The following is a 20285-nucleotide window of genomic DNA, read 5'->3' on the forward strand; positions in this document are numbered from 1 at the left end:
GATTTTTGGGGCCTTGAGACACTTTTAACAACCTCATGATCACCGGCTCATCCATCTTTATTTAATCTTTCTATCACTAAGAGCAGACAATCACACCTCATCTCTATTCTAACGGATTAGCAATATCCATCTCCAACAATATTAGCCTTCATATGCTTCCATCTTATCTTTTTTGAATTTCAGTACGTGGATTCCTTTTCTTGCAATGTCCATCCTTGCCAAAATTTGAATAATAGCTAACATGAACAAACATACAATCCTTTTGTTTCTCCTTATATAGGACTTTGTTACTCAGCTATATTGTGTTAACTCATATTTTCACCAAACCCACATTCCCTTTCCTCATCGCTCAAAATAGCTCAGAAATTTCCTTTAGCCTTGTTTATTAAGCAAATGTTCCACTTAAATCAAGGGATCTATAGAGAAATTAATTTCCATCACAGTTAAGAAGACACAGAAAAATCATGTCCTTGGTACATTAGCTTAACAGACAAAGTAATTCTAAAATATTAACATTGTAATTGTTTTGCAAGAACATTTAAGGGAGCTTTTGTTCTCTCATACTCATTTGATGAGGTTTTTAGCTACTAAACTCCAACACATGGTAACAGCTGGAAACATAAGGTTCAAAGAAATAGCAGTTTGTCACTGGAGGTTTTTAGCTACTAAGCTCCAAGACATGGTAACAGCTGGAAACATAAGGTTCAAAGAACTAGCAGCTTGTCAACACATGCCAGTGAATGGTGCGCTGGGACAGAGAGTAGAATCAGTAAATTCTAAAACCTCCTTGAATTTAGTACATAATAAGTGGGTTGCGACCTCTATATGGCCACATCTCTATCTCCTCGAGATATCTCAGAAAAAGTGGAATTAGTCATCTCCAGCTTAAACTCTTCTCTGGGACATCTATTTTTAACTAGCGAAATTTCCTTTCTATTTGAAAAAGTAAGCCTTATAAACCATTATAACTGTAGCACAATCTTCCTAAGGTAAGTCAAGAGGTACATTTGGCTAAAATTTAACTTTTTTAATAAAACAAAGTTGTCACCCCTATAAAAGTGGTATATAAATGTAGTGAACCTAGGCAGAATTTTGAGTTTAGAAGTTTAGACTTCGCTTGCAAATCCAAAAATGACTTTTGGTTAAGTGAGTTTTTTAGGACTTATAGCTTCTAGTTTTAGGACTTATAGCTTCTAAAGGTAAAGAGAGTTTAACAATTCCTTCAAGTTCCCTCGTTCAAGGGGCACAACAATGTTTTACAAAGCCAGCTAGGGTAACACAGGTGCATATTACCACTTAATTACTCTTGCTTAAGTCGCGTAATCATCCTAAAGTCTTGCAACTCTAATCTGAATCACATTTACTAATTTTTTTGACAAGTAATATCAGAGCAATTTTTTTAAAAATAAAAAATAAAGTCAAAGTATCAACCCTGTTACATAATGAGAAAGAATCTAGCTACCGAGGCTGTTCAACTCACTGCCATATGTAGGGGCTAATTGGAAACTTTTGTTTTTATGTATAAATATGCACAGCATGTAACAACCCAACTTACGCATTGATCTGATCCATTGCAGATGTGATAATTGAACGGAAAGCCAAAGGCAAGGAAGAAATGGTATATGGAGATCTATTCCTCTGTAAAATAGATACTGGGACCCAGGATTCATCTTTCGATATCTCTTCAACTGTAGATCGCATCCATGAACAGAGCCTCAATATGTAAACTTTTGAGACCTCGCACTGAAGTGTTCGCAATGCTGCAACTGCAGTGAAGGGATAAAATCTTTAGATACCTCTGATGTACAAAAATCTAAGCAACTCAGAAAGCATATGTACCAGCAACTGAAGGCGCTGATTCTTTCGCTTCAAAAGCTTGACATGCTTTAGTTATCTCCTTTATGGCATCACTCATGTATGGGCCAAGAATATTTAATTCTTCAAGATCCCCAAATGCATTCTGGACCTGTGAGTGTAATTTCAATACTCAGATACATTAAAGAAGAAGCAACACATACATAGAAATCATGAGATGTTACACCACTTCCACCCTGGAAACATACAACTCAATTGCAAACCTAGTAGCAAATATTTTTCTTGAATATGCCAAAAATTGAGATTGATATCAGATAGACTAACTACACTTTGCTACTAAAGTTAAAGAATGTGAAACTTTAAAAGGTACAAAGACAACAAACTTAAAAGAAGAGCTTAAGCAGTTGATACACGTTTACATCATAAGACTGACAATCTGTTTGGATTCAAGAGATTTCATGATGTGGTGATAAGAATTTGCTTCCTCATCTGGAAGTTTTTGTTCTTTTGATTAGATCTAAGCAACTATCTTTTTAATCATTAAATATATTAGGGGATTTTGAGTGGCACATTAATTCATTTTTTTATCAAAGGGAGAAAGGAGAACAAGGATATTTCATGACAATAACCCATAACATCTCGAACGGAAGGTAGCTATACTTGCACTAGTGTACCCATAGCACTATAGAGGTGTATTGCTCACACTGTGTAGAACTATAGAGGTGTACTACTAACTTCGTATTTCTTTGGTTTTCTTACTTTCAACTTTTCAGTAAGAAGAGCACGGGTCAAAACAGTGTATCGGAATGTGCTCGCGACGCTGCATAATGCAATGATGCGAAGCGATGCGAGCCCCTCTCGCAGCGTGTTGCTGAAGTGTAATCATGATGAGATTTGTCACAGTAATTTTAAATCTAAAAGAAGGAAAGGATATGGAGTACAACTGGAGTGGTATTCATGATTAGATTTGTCACACTAAATAACTTAAAAGAAGAGGATTCCATCTATGCTCTAGGTGTCTTTTGTGTGGCGCTGCTAGAGAAAATAATAGCCATCTTTTTTTTTGATGTAGTAAGAAAATTTCATTCAAAGGCATTAAGAAGATGCAATGCAAAAATTTACAGCAAAAGAACGTGTCTGCTCCTGTACAAGAACTTACTGAATAACAAAGAGCAGACATAATCCAAAAAAGTTCAACACTAATTACAACAGGGGCCTGATTGAACCACCTATATAAGATGACCAAACAGGGAAATTGTGGCAGGTATTTCTGAACATGGTAGGACTTAGATGGATTATGCCAGCAACCAGCTGTGATTTGTTAAAATGTTGGAACAACGATGGTGATGCAGTGAGACAAAAGATGAAATGGAAACTGGAAACTGTCCCAGCTTGTATATGTTGGATAATTTGCAAAAAGAGGAACTATAGAGCTTTTGAAGAAGTATTTTTTTTGGAATCTGGTAACATTACTTCTATATATCCACAGGTATACTACCACCAAATGTGTAGTCCCCCTTCAAAAGTATTACAACTTACATCTTGTCGTTTACATCTGTACTCACAAAAAGTCTAAAACATCTTCTTTTTGAGCTAATAGTTTTTGCCCACACCAAAAATAAAAAAGGCCTAAACAATTCATTGAAAGGCAGTAAACTGTTCTACATCCCCTCAAAGCTCCTCTTGTTTCATTCGGTCCAAACTGTCCAGCAAATGCATGCCGGGACAATCTTTCATCTCTTTTCTTTCCTGTTCACATTGTCATCTATATTCAGCATCTTAACACAGCTGCTATGCTTCCAGGTTTCCACCACCTACCTGATCCCTTTAATGCTAATGAACATCCTTCACAACTGGTTTGTCCATTTATTATGCAAAAAAAGATGGTTGATTGTCTCGGCTTGTTCCCCACAAAGAAAACACCTAGAGGCTAATTGATGACCCCTTTTGCCCAAATTTTTGTGTGTTAGTACTGCCTCTCTTTGGCCAAAAGCCAAATAAAACAGTTGACTTTGTAGGGTATCTTTGGTTTCCATACCATCTTACAAGGCCAATCTCTTTCCTTCACCACCGTTGTATTCAGTTCCTTGTATGCCGATTTGACAGAGAAATATCCTCTTTTGTCTGTCCCATTCCAGTCTATCTTCTCCTCCATTCAAGTTGTTGATTCCAGCTACTGAGTTGCAGAAATCTGCAATTCTTCCCATTTCCCATTCATTCATTCAAATGTCTGCAATAGATTTCATGCTTGTCCTGACCACATCATGGCAACAGTGGCTTGTTGTTGCTGACACAAGATGTAAAGTTGTAGATGTTGTTGCTTCAAAGTTTGATGCCCTATCCATTTGTCATGCCAAAAGGAGGTTTTCTTCCCATTTCCTACCTTTACCCTGATCCTAATTTGCATCAATGGTCATAGATTCCTGATAAGTCGGGCCCGACTGAGCAACCGTAAGATGTTGTGACAATCTTTGTCATCCACTTATCTTCCCTATCATATTTTGCTATGATAGCTTCTTTCCACAACATTCCTTCTTCAGTAGCAAACTTCCATATTTCTGAAGGTTAGACCACCTTCTTTCTTGTTTACTAGCAACTCCTCCCACTTGACTAGATGATACTTCTTTTATCTTCATTTCCTTGCCAAAAGTAGTTTTTTCTCAGATTATCTATAATCTTGCTAACACTAACAGGCATCGGAAAATGAACATCAAATAAGAAGGCAAAGTGACCAGTACATTATTTACTAGTGTCAATTTCTCCACCCCCACCCCCGACCCCCAAAAAGGTATTGATTCTTCCAGTTTGATAGTCTCTTTGTGCATTTTTCCACTACCCCACTCCAAATCCCGGCCTTAGCTCCCAAAGGCATTCCAAGATAAGTAGTTGGGACCTCTCCCACTCTTCCTCCTAATCTACTTGCGAGTGTGTATCTCAATTACTGTGTTGATGGGATAGATGAAATTCCTTCCCCAGTTCATATGTAACCCAGAGATTTTCAAATATGATGAATATGACCCTCAAAATCAGAACCTGTGCCTCATCTGCATCACAAAAAAACAAGGTGTCATCTGCACACTGTTTGCTCTCCCGTTTGGAAGCCTCTGATCCACCTCTTTTCCCTTGCTTTATTCAATAGATTGCTCATACCCTCCATTGTTAATATGAGCAGAAACGGAGACAAGGGATCACCTTGTCTCAAACCTCTCTGATACAAGAAGAATCCATTTGGTTCTCTGTTAATTAGCACTGCAAATTTGACTCTACTGATATAATGTTTTATCTCCCACACTGGATATGTTGTTGTTGATATAATGTTTTATCCATTTGATCCACCTAGCACCAAAATCCATCTTTACCAATAGCTGTAGCAGGAAACTCCAATTTAAGTGATCATAAGCCTTCTGAATGTACAATTTACACATAATTCCAATTTTCTTGTTGCACCGTCTAGAGTCAACACGCTCGTTTGCAATTAATACCGCATCCATATATACCTCCCTTTGATGAAAGTCATTTGTTGTCTGCCGACCAAACCATGGATCACCTTCTTTAATCTTTCTGCCAATAATTTTGCAATGATCTTGTACACACCCCAAATCAAGCTTATAGGTCTGTAATCATTTTGTGTAAACTTGACATAAAGAAGGCATATGACCATTTCAATTGGGATTTTTTGCTGAAAATACTGAAAGATATGGGGTTTGGTGATAAGTGGATCAAATGGATTGGTTTTTAATCTCTAGTGTCAAGTTCTCCCTTTTAATTCACGGCACTACTGAAGGCTTTTTTCATTCTCAAAGGGGTTAAGACAGGGTGATCCAATGTCCATTCTTGTTTATCTTAGCAATGGAAGGGCTAAATCATATGGTTAGAAAGGCTAATGCTAACGGCGGGATAAAAGTTTTGGGGCACATAGTAATAGAGGCAACATGGAGATCACTCACTTGCTGTATGCCAATGACTCCCTTACTTTTTGCGAGGCAGAAGTGAACCAAATCAGACATCTAGGGCCATCTTAACTATCTTTGAGGCTATATCTGGATTACATGTGAATTGGAGCAAAAGCTCTATTTTTTCTGTCAACCATTCTGATGGAGTGGGTCTACTTGCTGCAAATCTGGGATGCGAAGTGGGAACTCTACCCACAAAGTATCTTGGAATGCCTCTTGGTGTAAAGAATAAAGCTCAAGACATTTGGAGCGAAGTGTTGGAGAGATATGATAGAAGGTTGGCTAGCTGATAAAGACGATATTTGTCCCTTGGCGGCAGATTACAACAAGCAGCACAGTGTATTCCCACACAGTGGGGTCTGGGGAGGGTAAAATGTATGCAGTCCATACCACTACCCCCGAAGAAGTAGAGAGGTTGTTTCCGATAGACCCCTGGCTCAAGATAAATAAATAAATTAAAAAAAAAAAAAAAAAAAGTCTGCTGAAACGTGAAGCAGGATGGATGGCTTAACAGAAGTAAAGAATCAGAAATAGTAAAATAGAACTCAAAGCAATACAGGATAGGGGAACTAAGAGCCATAAACTATAAGAAATAAGAAAAACGAAATCAGGAATAGGGTACCCGCCTAGTAGTAACCTACACTCACAGACCAAAGCCACCCACCACACCCAGTCTCCCCTGACTAGCGGCTCCTACCTATCAACACAGTCCTTCGATTACTAACCCGGCTAAACAGGGACTCTCCTAATTACTTGCTACAACCCATGTACTCACCCTAGCCTTCTACCCGTATCCGCAATCTCCACACCTTCCTATCTAGGGTCATGTCCTCGGTAAGCAGAAGCTGCTCCATGTCATGTCTAATCCCTCCACTCTAGTATTTCTTCGGCCTCCCTCTACTCCTCCTGAAGCCATCCAAGGCTAGCCTCTCACTCCTCCTTGGCGGCAGATTGACATTGATAAACTCAGTTTTGGATGTCCTTCCCAGTTATATGATAGCCTGCTTTCCTATTCCTAAGGGGGTAGTAAAGAAGATAGATAAACTAAGAAGGGATTTTCTGTGAAATATGGTTGTGAAGAGAAGAAGAACAAAAATCTTGTGAGATGGGATTCACTAATTTGCAGCAAGAAGCATGGTGGCCTTGGAATCAAAAAACTAAGTATTCACAACAACAATAGCCTGTTACAAAAGTGGCTATGGAGGTTCATGACAGAGGACAGATCTTTGTGGGGAAGATTCATCACAAAAAAATATGGTTTAATGAATAATTAGATAACTGAAAAAGTGAATGGTACATATAGCAGCAGTCTGTGGAAGACCATGAGAAATATGTGGTCTAATTTCTGGACCAATATTAGAATTAAGGTGGGTGATGGGTTTAAAGCTTCCTTTTGGGATGATTGGTGGATTGATCAGAATAACTTGAAAACCCTTTTTCCAATTTATATATTTTGAGTCTTCAAAAGCAAAAAGCAAGCAACTGTAAGACAAATCGGGATGGAGAATGGATAGGAGCTGAACTTCCGAAGGGCTTTGAATGATTGGGAAGTGGATAGAGCTATTAAATTATTGCTTTGTTTGAACTCTTTTGAAGGCATTATTGATGTTCCGGACAAACCAGTGAGGAGCCTTTCCAGTAAAGGTGCCTTCTCAGTTAAATCAGTCTATTGGAAAATGAACGGGAGAAATTGTACGTCATCTGGAAAATTAAAATTCCTACCAAAATAGCGTGCTTTGTGAGGTTGGTAGTTAGAAGAGCTCGCTTAACTCAGGAGAAACTACAAACGAGAGGTCCCCAGATTTGCTCAAGATGTCTATTGTGAGGACGGGAAGCTGAAAACAATGAGCACCTCTTCCTGCATTGTGAGACAACTGCAAAGTTGTGGCAAATGTTCCTTGGGGGTGACTTGGGTAATGCCAAGAACAACTCTAGAACTTCTGAAGAATTGGAAGAGTATTGGTATAAGAGGGGCAGATGAAGACTGGTGGCAAAGTATTCCAGCAGGTATTTGGTGGACAGTATGGACAGAGAGGAGGAACCTTAGACATTTTGAGAAAAAAAGCAATCCCATCTACAAAATTAAGATGAATTGCCTCAATCTTTTTTATTTTTGGTGTAAACAGGATGTAATGGGGAGATAGCAGTTTTTGAAGATTTCTTTGACAATCTGTAAGTTGATAGTTGTACATAGGATCCCCCATTATCCTATTTTGTGATTGAAACCTTTTGCCTTAGCACCTGCCTATGGTGCTGAGCCTTTTTTGGATACGAAATACAAGTTACCTTCTTAAAAAAAAAAAGGTCTGTAATCATTTAGCTCCTCTGCCACAGCTTTCTTTGGAATCAAAACCACAAATGTAGCATTCAAGCTTTTCTCAAAGAAACCTTTCTCATGAAAGTTCTGAACTACTATTACCAAATCTACTTTGATTATCTCCCAAAAATGAGGAGGGGCACGGATGCCCCACAACTTTTCTCATGAAAGAAACCTTCCCATATCTTGTCCTCCACCGAAGCCACTCCAACCTTTTACCGAATAATCTCATTTCGAACTCTATCACCCTTATTAAGCCCACACATCCAACGCAACATCCGCATTTCTGCCACCTTCAATTTTTGAATATGAGAGTTCTTGACTGGCCAACATTCCGCTCCATACAACATGGCCGGCCGGACTGCCACCCTGTAGAATTTGCCTTTAAGCTTAGGCGGCACCTTCCTATCACACAACACCCCCGAGGCGAGCTTTCATTTCATCCATCCCACTCTAATACGATAGGAGACATCCTCGTCAATCTCGCCATTCCCCTGAATCATGAACCCCAGATACTTGAACCTATCCCTCTTACATACCGTCTGGGAATCCAACCTTACTACCACCTCGTCTTCCTGCCTCACGTCATTAAACTTGCATTCCAAATATTTTGTCTTGCTCCTGCTCAACCTGAACCCTTTAAACTCAAGGATCCGTCTCCACACCTCTAATTTATCATTCACGCACCCCCGCGTCTCATCAATCAAAACTACATCATCTGCAAAAAGCACACACCAAGGCACCTCTCCCTGAATACGCCGTGTCAACACATCCATCACCAAAGCAAACAAAAACGGGCTAAGAGTGGAACCCTGATGCAACCCCGTCACGACAAGGAAATGCTCTGAGTCTCCTCCCGCCGTCCTCACCTGAGTCTTAGCTCCATTATACATGTCCTTGATTGCTCTAATATACGTCACCGATACCCCACTCACCTCCAAGCATCTCCAAAGCACCTCTCTAGGGGCTTTGTCGTACGCCTGCTCCAAGTCGATAAACACCATGTGCAGATTTCTTTTCCTTTCCCTATACTGTTCCACCAGTCTCCGCACCAGGTGAATTACCTCCGTCGTCAAGCGCCCGAGCATAAATCCAAACTGATTTTTCGAGATAGCCACTATCCTCCTCAAACTCAACTCGACCACTCTCTCCCAAATCTTCATAGCGTGGCTCAATAACTTAATACCTCTATAGTTATTGCAACTCTGAATGTCACCCTTATTCTTATAAAAAGGGATCATAGTACTCCATCTCCAAGCTTCGGGCATTTTCGCCGACTTGAAAATGCCATTAAATAATTCAGTCAACCACCTTAAGCCAGCCTCCCCAAAGAACTTCCAAAAATCCACAGGGATCTCATCAGGCCCCGTCGCCCTACCTCTACACATCCTGCGAATAGCCTCTCTGACCTCTTCTACCTTAAAACGTCTACAATAACTAAAATCACAACACTCATCTGCGTGCTCCAGCTCCCCTAAAACAATAACTCTATCCCCTTCTTCATTCAATAACCTATCGAAGTACGACTGCCATCTCTTCTTAATGTGACCATCCTCTACCAATACTCTACCATCCTCCTCCCCCTTAATGCATTTCACCTGGTCGAGGTCACGACCCTTCCTCTCCCTAGCCTTAGCAAGCCTAAACAACCTTTTTTCCCCTCTTTTCTCCTCTAACCCCGCATACAAGCTCTCGAACGCTGCCATCTTAGCCGCCGTGACTGCTAACTTAGCCTCCTTCCTAGCTATCTTGTACTCCTCCCTATTAGCCCGCTTCTCATCTTCATCCCAACTCTCACCCAACTTAGCATACGCCCTCTTCTTAGTCTCCACTTTCTTCCTAACTTCTTTATTCCACCACCAATCCCCCCGACGATGGCAAGCAAGCCCCTGGAAATACCCAACACCTCACTAGCAGTCTCCTTGATGTAGCTAGCCGCCCTATCCCACATACCATCCACGTCCCCCTGCACTCCCACACCCCCATTCCCGCCACCTTCTCCCCTATCTCCCTCACATTCGCTAGCGTAACGCCGCCCCACTTAATTCTAGGTCTACCCTCCTCACCCTTCTCTTCTTATCTTTCTTAATACACCTAAGTCCATCACCAAGAGCCTATGCTGGGTTGAAAGATTCTCACTCGGGATGACTTTACAGTCCTTACACAACACCCTATCCCCTTTCCTAAGCAACAAAAAGTCAATTTGCGTCTTGGCTATCGCGCTTCGAAAGGTGATCAGGTGCTCGTCCTTCTTCGGGAAGCTCGAATTCACCACTACCAACCCAAAGGACCTCACAAAATCCAACAGAGCAGTTCCCTCCTCATTTCTCACCCCAAAACCAAAACCTCCATGGACATCGCCAAAGCATCCCGGTAACCCCCCACTATGCCTATTGAAATCCCCTGCTACAACAATCTTCTCAGAACTAGGCACTTCTCTCACCACCTCATCCAACGCCTCCCAAAACCGCATCTTCTCCTCCCCATCCAAGCCTACTTGCGGTGCATAAACACTACACACGATTAGAGTAGACCCCCTAATGATCAACTTAACAGTCATCAACCTATCGCTGATCCTCTTAACCTCCACTACCTGCCCTCTAAGCTCTTCATCTACTAAGATGCCAACTCCATTCCTCCGCCTCTCGCTACCAGAGTACCACAGCTTGTAACCATCCACATCCCTAGCCTTAGACCCTACCCACTTAGTCTCCTGCACACACGCAATATTGATCCTCCTTTTTCTAAGAATCTTCACTAGCTCTATAGACTTACCCTGCAGAGTCCTATATTCCAAGACCCAACCCGCAGCCTATGAACTCTAGCAACCCGTCTACTTCTACCTCCCCTAACATTGGGCCTAACCCCCTCTCCCCCACCCCCAACACAGGCCCCCGCCCCAACCCCCTCGGACATGACCCTATCCTACCATCAATGCCCACAGCCACAACTCCCAGAAAAAACACACGACGGTAATCAAGCAACAGCAGGAAATAGAAAGCACAAGCACAGTATATAATATGTAATAATAAAGAAAAAGTCAAACCCACCAATTATAACTAAGTCGAGCAATGGAATAAACCGAAAATATACGACAACAGACAATCCCAACAAATTAAGCGCAAGTCAAGAAACAGGAGATAATACTAGAAATTATATGAAGAATGAAATAGCAAAGGTTAGAAGTCACCGGGTTACGCTTGTAGACGTGCTATGTTGGGTCCCAACAAACTGATGCCGAAACTGGTCGCCGGGATAATTGGCCGGAGCTTCGCCGGAGTGCCTCCGGAATCCGAAGTTGTGGGAACCAGATCTGGTCAGAACCAGAAGTACCGTCAGATGGACCCGCCGGATTGGTCGCTTGTGACCGGAGCTGCGCGCTGCCTGTGTCGCCGGAGTCAAGCCGACGGCGACTTTGACCGCCGGCGTAAGCACGAGTGGTTCGAACGACGGAGGGGGACAGGAAACGGGAGAGAGAAGAGGGTAGAGAGAACTGGGGAGAGAGAAGGGGGAGTGGGAGTTATCCTTGCCTGTTACCAGTGCTCCGACGCCGGCGCCGGCGTCAGCCGGTCAAGGGGCAGTGGTCGTGGGTTTAGTGAACATTAGAGAGAGAGAGAAATAGAGCTGATAGAAATCAAGATCACCAATATGGCCATCTGAGTAATTAATCAGATATACACACAACAAAAAACACGTACCCAGTTCCAGAAAAAAGATTTGTCACCGTGATATTACTGTCCAGAAGAAGGAAAGCACCAGAAGAAGGAAAGCACATGGAGTATTTCAACTCCAAATTCTGTGAGCCCCGTCTGTCCAACGTTATTTCTCTTCATCCTCTTATATTATAGACTTCCACCGATAAATGCTAACACCTATCCAATGTATTTATCTTCATCCTCTTACATTATAGACTTTCATCGATAAACCCAAACCAATCTTCAGTCAAAAATTGCCAGAAAGGTTATGCTGACTCCGTTTGTTAGTCAATAATGGGTGAAAAGATTAAACAGAGAGGTTTTCACTTTCACTTTTCACTGGGGATACATTTCCATTATAAAGGCTCAAAGGCCGTTCTTTCAGTAATTTGGAGTAATTAGTATTAGTGACCTCAAAAAAACCCTCCCCAGCAAAGAATAAATAGAACAAAAGAAGCAATATGCAGCAAGGCTCAATCCTCATTAATTGACAAGCAAAAAGTTTGGAAGTGATAATCAAATTCCTTTCTTTTTTGGCAGGACAAATTTGGAAGTGGAGACAATTCTTATAACCATAAGTAGAAGATAACTAAGTGCACAACTACTCAAACTAAACATAACCATCTACTTTAATCTACTACCATCAAGATTGGACATTTACCTTGGATTCATAAGCTGATATAGTACTGCGCACCATCCCAGCTACTTCATCAAGCGAATGATTTGAGTACCTCCCATCTCCCGCTTTTTCGTCACTTTTATATGCAGAAGCATTCACATTTGAATCAGAGGATACCTGAGAAGACTACATAACCAGAAGAAAGGGCCATTGAAATCAAAGCAATTACCAGGTGGAAATAAATAACATTGAGAGATGAGACTGCATATTTTATACCATGGTCACCAAAAATACGTGTGATGTATCTAGAAAAGGACAGAGAGTATGGTAAATTAGCTACTTATCAACAAAAATGAACAGGAAAAAAAGGGAGTAAGGTAGATTATCCTGAACTATCCCAGGAGGCAAACAATTGAAGTTGTTGAATATGACTATAATTGATAAGTAGTCAAACCTGAGAATCTGAATCAATCACAGCTAGATACCACGAAATTGAGTGTGATAAAGGTGCATTAAGCACAGTGATGTCTTTTGGATAAGGTAAATTTTAAAATAATAATGTTGAGAGTGGGATTGAGCACAGTGATGTTATCATCAAAACACAGCTTCTTTAGAACTAACAACAGCTTTCTTGGTGCAGACAGACTTGTATTTGAGGTTTGAAAGTTCATTACTTAAAAAGAAATAGAAACAGTTCCGCAAAGTAGCAGTTCTTAAAAATAGACTACCTAATATGATAAGAAACCTGTGAAATTCACTAATCAAGGTGATGCTTCCATCGTTGGGTTGCAAGACAGATGCAAGATTCTTCTTGTATGCAACAGAGGAAGCATACTAACAAACAGGGAAGAAGGTATCTGGTGTATACATTGATCCCAATAAGAACTACACGTGATCAACTATAGCAAAAGTAAAAGATATTTCTGTTAACATTTAGATCTGCTAATGTCATTAAGTTAAGCAAAATTTATTACTTTCCGCCATATTGAGTGAAAAAATGAGAACAGCTCTAAAGACTCAACTATAGTTAAAAATAAGAGCAGTCCTAAAGCCTGCATAATAGCAACAGACAATGACTTCAATTATACAGAGTCTATCCCCCACCTTGTGATAAACATATCTAACACATCTATTTCAAACCCCAAAAGGGGGAAGAGCTCAAAGGACAGTGTTTCAACTTGTTTCAGTGTCAAGTTTTGATCCTATAAACGGGTAGTTGTCATTCATCAAAAAGAGATGAGTTACTTTTGACACCATGACTGTAGAGCAGCATGTAAGTAGCATTAACACCAGATTTAGAAGGAAATGAAAAATTATGGGAACCAAACTATATAGATGCTTCGCCTTAAATGTGTCGTCCCAATTTGCACAATCCTGATGTGTGATGGTGAGGCTTGGGGAATAAAGGAGCGTTTTCTGTGAAGTTTCTCTATGAGAAGCTTTTGGTAGGGAGGAGCGTGCTTTTCCATGTAATGCAATACAGATTCCAAAGGTGCCGAGGAAGGCGTCTTTTCCACTTGGCTAGATGCTAGAGGGGTGATTTTGACAGCAAAAAAATCTTTAAAAGCATAATATTTTGCTGTGCCAGTTGGTGTTTCACGTAGGTGGGCAAGGACAAGGATCATCTTCTTCTACGTTGCAGGTTGACTATGGTCTATGGTGGAATATGTTTAGGAGCTTTGGCAAGATGGTAATGCCAAATACTGTGAAAGAGTTATGTTCAGCTGCAAGAGAGTCAGGAGGAGAGACACAGGGCTTGGAATGTGGTTCCACTTGCGTTAATGTGGGTTGTTTGGAGAGCGAGAACTAGGAGAGCCTTTGAAGGAGTAGAGTTGAGTTTATCTCACTTGAGGAGTAGTCACCATTCCCTTATTTTCTATTGGTGCAGCAGAAAGTTCCTTCTTGTATAGATGATTGGGTGGAGTTTACAGAAAATCATGTTGTTTTGTAGATCCTTACCTTTTGGTAAACCTTTTTTATAAAGTTGTTCATGGCCATGTTTGTGAATGAAAGAAAGGCAAAATCACTAATTGGGGAGCAATATTTTTTTCCAATGAGTAAGCAAAAAGTTTCAGAAACCGGCAAAACTCCAACACACACACACTGCCGGACAGTAACAAACTTCATCTTTGGGGAGTCGAAGTTATTTCTTTGACTACAGTCTTATTCAAAAGCTTACAACTATTTGGCTGTAATTGTCATTTGGAGTTCTTTTTTTTAAGTTTATACCTAGGTAAATATTTTAAGAAAAAATTGATGTCCATATTCACATTGAAAATTATATTTCAGCACCCAATAATCTGACCGCCAATTTTTTTGAGACACAGGCAGAATCTTCAATTTTGAAATAGCACCTAAAAAAATAAAGTGTTTCCTCTTTCTGTCTATAAAACTTTGTTTTTGACATGTTCTAACTGTTTAAGAGTGATTACACACAAAGGGCAGATGACAGATGTTACTCTGTCATTTAGATATCCATTAGTATCAAACCAGTGGACTGGATGCTGTCAAATGCTATCAATTTTCCATGTAATTAAAAATGTTACTTCACACATAAAGAGATATACAGAGAATTGTGGTTCTATTAGTCAATGTTAATACGCAGCATTTACAAAGGTGATCTTTTGTCACCACTGCTACAAGTGACTGAAGCACAGATCTATGCGCAGAAGATTTACATCAGCAGATCACTTTTTAACTGGATGCTTTCAATCTCCATGGATTTTCTCTACTCACAGACAATAAAGACCTTACTCAAAAACTTGAAAAATCAACTGATTTAGTTAACATCAGCAAAGAGAAAACGAGAATCACTTCTAAACCTAATACTCAAAAATGTTTTTCAAAATGTGATGCTCTTCCAAGATTCAAAGAAAACTGTGCAGGTCAGCAAAAGATTGTCAATGATTATGTCTTCTATTATTATTACTATGATTTTCTTCTCTTCCTTTTTTTTCTTTGTGAAAAATAGATTTACAACCCCCAAAAATGAAAAGGGCAAGGTGCAACTTTAGCTGTTTATTTTTCTCAAGACTTTAGCTGTTTATTTTTCTCAAGACTGAACCAACCAAAAAACACAACAAAAGATATCTGACCACATTAAATTTGTCAGAAAATATTTTGTTTGCATATCCTCGGGTTTGCACCAGCCTATAAAAAGTATACTGGGTAGAGAAGTTCATACCTTCGCGAATTTCCCGCTGAAAACTGCTCCAGCTACTCTCCAAAAGGCAGGAACATGGTAGATAATTACAGCAGTCAACCTCCTTATATAACTTCCTCTTAGAGCATCAACCTTTTCACCAGTAAATTCCACTTGTTGTGAATCACCCGCCAAATATGTATTTTCAAGAGAATCAGAGTAATCAGCATTTGGCTGATGACCATTTAGGGACAAAAATTAGTACATTAGTTTAAGGTCCAGTTAATTTAAAAAAATTACGACGAAAGGCAGTTGGGCTTACAGTATGGTTCAAATCTTGCTGAATTTGCCTCCATTTTGCATCAGATAAAGCTCTTTCACGCATCTCAGTCCGAAAATTTTCCATTCTTGCTTCATGATCCGAAGTGCATTTCTCAAGCAAACCTCGGATTCTGTGGTTCTGTCAAATGGACAGCAAAGAGGACATTGCAGAATTACGTCCCATCGCTAAATAAGGAAATATTACCATATCATTCACCTCCATTAGGAAAACAAAGTGCCAAATATACTCAAGGTTTCACAACCAACAATGGGTTTTCTGTTTTTATTGGAATATAGCAATTCATGAAGTCACATTATCTCCTGTCAATTTGTCGATCATTTGTTTCTATTGTTAGTGTCATTATGTTTTTATGTTTAAAAAGGGCAGCCCAGTGTGCTAAAGCTCCCACTATTATGTTTTATCATTTATGTTTAATAAAACATTATTAATTTATTTATTAAAGGAAAGAAATAGAAACTAAGAACAAAAATAGAAACAGTTGACTGGACCTTAAAGTCCTCACCTGTATATTCAAATAGTGCCATACAGGATCTGATTCAGGTTCCAACTCCAACAAGAGTCTCACGTTATTTTCAAGCTGCATGAAGCATTAAAAGTCAAACATGAGTAACAAGTATCTATAGGAAAAAAATTAAATTTTTTCTTAAACGTTACAATCTAAAGTATCTATTTTAGATGGCATCTGTTTTAGATGGTTGCACACAAATGCAAAGGTCAATAATTCAAGTGAAATCAAGTAAAAAAAAATTACAAGGAAGACAATGATCGGAACTGTTTAGTCTACTCTCAGTAATCTGATAATTAAGAACTGACAGGCCTTGATATAAGCAATTTCACCCTTTTTGAGAATAAAATATCACATTTTTTCTTCATATATATAGTGAGACCCATTTGTCTAAAATTCCTTCATCACACACTGCAAAAAGCAGTTTCATAGACATCGCAGACCGCTATCAATTTATCAGGCTGCTTGTCTACTCATATAAGACATGGGATAGATGATATAAGCAATTTGTAATAGGCAACATGCACTCAAGCTCTTTATTTAAGACGTTAACACTCAACAAATTCTAATTTTAGGCTGTTAAACTCTAACTTCGCCGAAGCATAACTCATCCTATAATCTACCTCCCGGAGCAAAGAATTCCCTTTTTAAGTTTTCTCTTAATTATCAGCATCTTAGATTCTTGCTAGTGGATCCTTTTCTATTTATGATTTTCTTATGTTTCCTTCTGGCACCCTCAAGAATATTTGCTGTCTGATAATCTGAATTTGCTGCATGTGAGCCTCATATGCTTGCTTGGTGAGGGATCAGTTTCTTTGCATCATACTAGATAGCTAGCTGGTAAATCATACTACTTAAGAACTGGCATGGCAAAGGATAGTTAAGAGTCAGACAGAAAACCAGAGGGCAATTTTCTTATGTAACATCTACAAAATTTGGTTTGAGAAACAAAAAGTTTTTTGAGGGGGAAAAGCAGTGCATTTTTAAATTTAAGTCTGGATCTGTGCTATACACTCTTGGCTTGGAGAAACATTGTAACTGACATGACACAAGATTATGGACTTCAATAGACCCTTCAGGCTCAAGTCCACACTCCTTAATAATCTCTCAGTATCTAACTCTCTTGGTTTGGAGAAACATTGTAAATGACATGACACAAGATTATGGATTTCCATAAACCCTTTAGGCTCAAGTCCACACTCCTTTATAATCTCTCAGTATCTTTTTCATCCTGACATATGATATAATTAATTTATTTATCCAGGAAAAAACAGCATCATGCATTTGTGTTTCGAATCCCTACTTCTCAATATCATGGAGGACCATGTCAAATTGTGTTTCCACTAATAATTAAGAGCTGACTAGTGACTTCAATAATGAAATTTATATATAGTGGCATATTTCTTCTCTTTTTGTAAAATTAAGGTATCGCGTTTAGTAGGTAGAGTAGTTGTTGAAAAAGTGGATTATTGGTTAGTTACTTTGACAGATGGGAGGAGCATCCTGTGTTCTGCAAAACTATTGGCTTAAACTCTTGCCTCCGGGGAGGTTCTACATATACAGATGTCAATAGCAAGACACGAGCATCTTGGAAATTGTTGGAATTAAAATAGGAGAAGATAACCGGAAGGTTAGGGACATGTTCATGTCAATGGAAATCAGGATTTCATTCAGGAGGAAGAACGGAACTAAATAGGAATGTTGAAGAGATTGGCAACGACAGGGCAAACTAAATAGGTAAGAGAATTAGAAGGGTTACTAAAGTAAATTATCCTAAACAAGGAAAATGATATAGCTTCAATCCACTATGTGATTTTCCGATTGTTAAATAGTGTGGTCCAGTCAGAGGCTAATGCAACCTGTTAGAATATGAGTAGGAATAGGAATAGCATATAGAATACTACTCGGAAAAGGATTGTAATATAGTGTCCTGTTTGGAAAAGGATTGAATGTAGCATCTATAAATAGGGTCTCAATGTAATAATATAGTTACAACAATTCAATTATATCTTCTCTAATATTTCTCACATGGTATCAGAGTCTCTACAATCTTGGTAGAGAATCAAAGAGCTTCCGCTGCCGCCGGGCAACTATTACCCATATATGCCGCTCGTCTGACCAATGATCATGTTAGCAAAAGTTAGGCCCCCGTGCTTCTTTCTGGTGGCTTCTCATATCTAATTTGCGTAGCACCATGCATCTTTCCGGTGACTATTTTCTCATATCTGATTTGCTTAGAACCCTGCATCTTTCCGGTGACTACTTTCTCATATCTAATTTGCATAGGCATCATGCATCTCTCCGAACTATTTCTCATATTTAATTTGTATTGTACCGTGCATCTTTTCGGACTAATTTCTCATCTATGAGTTGCATAGCACCGTGCGTTTTTCCAGTGACTCTCAGATCCGATTTGGCGTGGTTTCATGCATCTTTACAATGACTCCTCAAATCTGATTTGCGTAGGATTGTGTTGTCATTCCGACCTTATCCATACAATTTCTCTTTTTCAACTTCTCTTTTTCAACAGGGTCGTACCTTCATTCCGACCCTGCCATATTTTTCTATGGTCTAGAACAGTCTCTCGAGCCTAATCTGGAAAGTTCAGCAACTTCTCTTTTCCGGTAGGATCGTGCCATCATGCCGACCCTACCAAAATAATCTCTTTACCAGTAGGGTCATGCCATCATTCCGACCCTATCCATATAATTTTTCAACCGTCAAATCAAATAAATCGGCGTGTGAGCATGTTTCAGTCAATTTTTCTATGATTTTCTTCTACAAGATCTACTCATCTCTTGATTTTGAGATGACTCATATATTTTAAACCAGTTTCTGCCAATTCTCCGGTAAAAAATCAACTTTCCTGTGACGTTTACTACTTTTCTGACCACTTCTTTAGTTTGTTCCTTTTCAACTGTGATCGCCAAAATGTCTCGAGCAATCCTTATCAGTTTTCTTGCAGATATCTTCACCAAGTACCTCGATGATCCTCATATTAATTACATCCATAACAAGTTTGGTACATATGACTTGTATGTACCAACTTGAGGGAGAATGTTCGAATATGAGTCGGAATAGGAATAGCATATAGAATACTACGTGAAAAAGGATGTAATGTAGTGTCCTATTTGGAAAAATATTGGAATGTAGCGTCTATAAATAGAATTTCATGTAATAATGTAGTAACAACAATTCAATAATATTCTTCCTAATATTTCTCACACAACCTAATAGTATCAGGTTCATCTTAACTCTATACTTTTGACACGGAATATAAATTTGTATAGAAGTTCATTGAGATTGCAATATATAGTAAGTCAGAACCCATAAGTTTAAAAATATACAAAATTTAGTGCTAAAAATTTTAAACGATGAACCCATCGAATTTAAATTTTGGATTCAGCTCTGGCGTAAGTCCTTTGTATTATATGGGCACATACATGAGTGTTGGGGACTTCACTATTTGATGCAATACCAGCATCAATGACTCCTCAATGCCATGCAAGTTGGGTTGGATATATGAATCTCATAGTCCATGTTGCTCCATTTGAGCCTCTCTCAATCAAGTAATATAAAATTTAGTTTTTCTAGCACTAGAGGTGATTAGGCGGGACATGAAGCAGTTACAGCTCACCGAGGACATGACCTTAGATAGGAAGGTCTGGAGGACGCGAATTAGGGCAGAGGACTAGGGCCAGTTTTGGGTCGCTAGTGTAGGGAATTACTTGGTGGGGGTTTTATTCCTGTTATGATTCCGTGTTCCGTGTTCCATGTTTTATTACGAATCTGTGTGCTTTCCTCTGCTTTCCTCTGTTTTATATTACTTATGGGTGCCGTATTTATGTTATGTAATCTGCTTCTGTGCTTTACTATGTGTTTGTTTGGTATCTCGT

At 39.3% G+C, this 20285-nt stretch overlaps 1 protein-coding gene across 1 annotated transcript in view; it reads right to left on the minus strand.

Annotated features, from left to right (window-relative positions):
- LOC107867662 (exocyst complex component SEC5A) overlaps nt 1–20285 on the minus strand; it is a 35177-nt gene that overhangs the window by 5899 nt on the left and 8993 nt on the right. The window contains exons 8-13 of the mRNA XM_016714003.2: nt 16387–16461; nt 15864–16001; nt 15584–15775; nt 12442–12585; nt 1840–1966; nt 1556–1766 (exon numbers count right to left, since the gene is read on the minus strand). Of these exons, the coding sequence (XP_016569489.1) occupies nt 1556–1766; nt 1840–1966; nt 12442–12585; nt 15584–15775; nt 15864–16001; nt 16387–16461 (887 nt within the window). The remainder of the gene's footprint in view (nt 1–1555; nt 1767–1839; nt 1967–12441; nt 12586–15583; nt 15776–15863; nt 16002–16386; nt 16462–20285) is intronic.

This window comes from Capsicum annuum, chromosome 4 (assembly GCF_002878395.1).
Source record: "Capsicum annuum cultivar UCD-10X-F1 chromosome 4, UCD10Xv1.1, whole genome shotgun sequence".
NCBI lineage: Eukaryota > Viridiplantae > Streptophyta > Magnoliopsida > Solanales > Solanaceae > Capsicum > Capsicum annuum.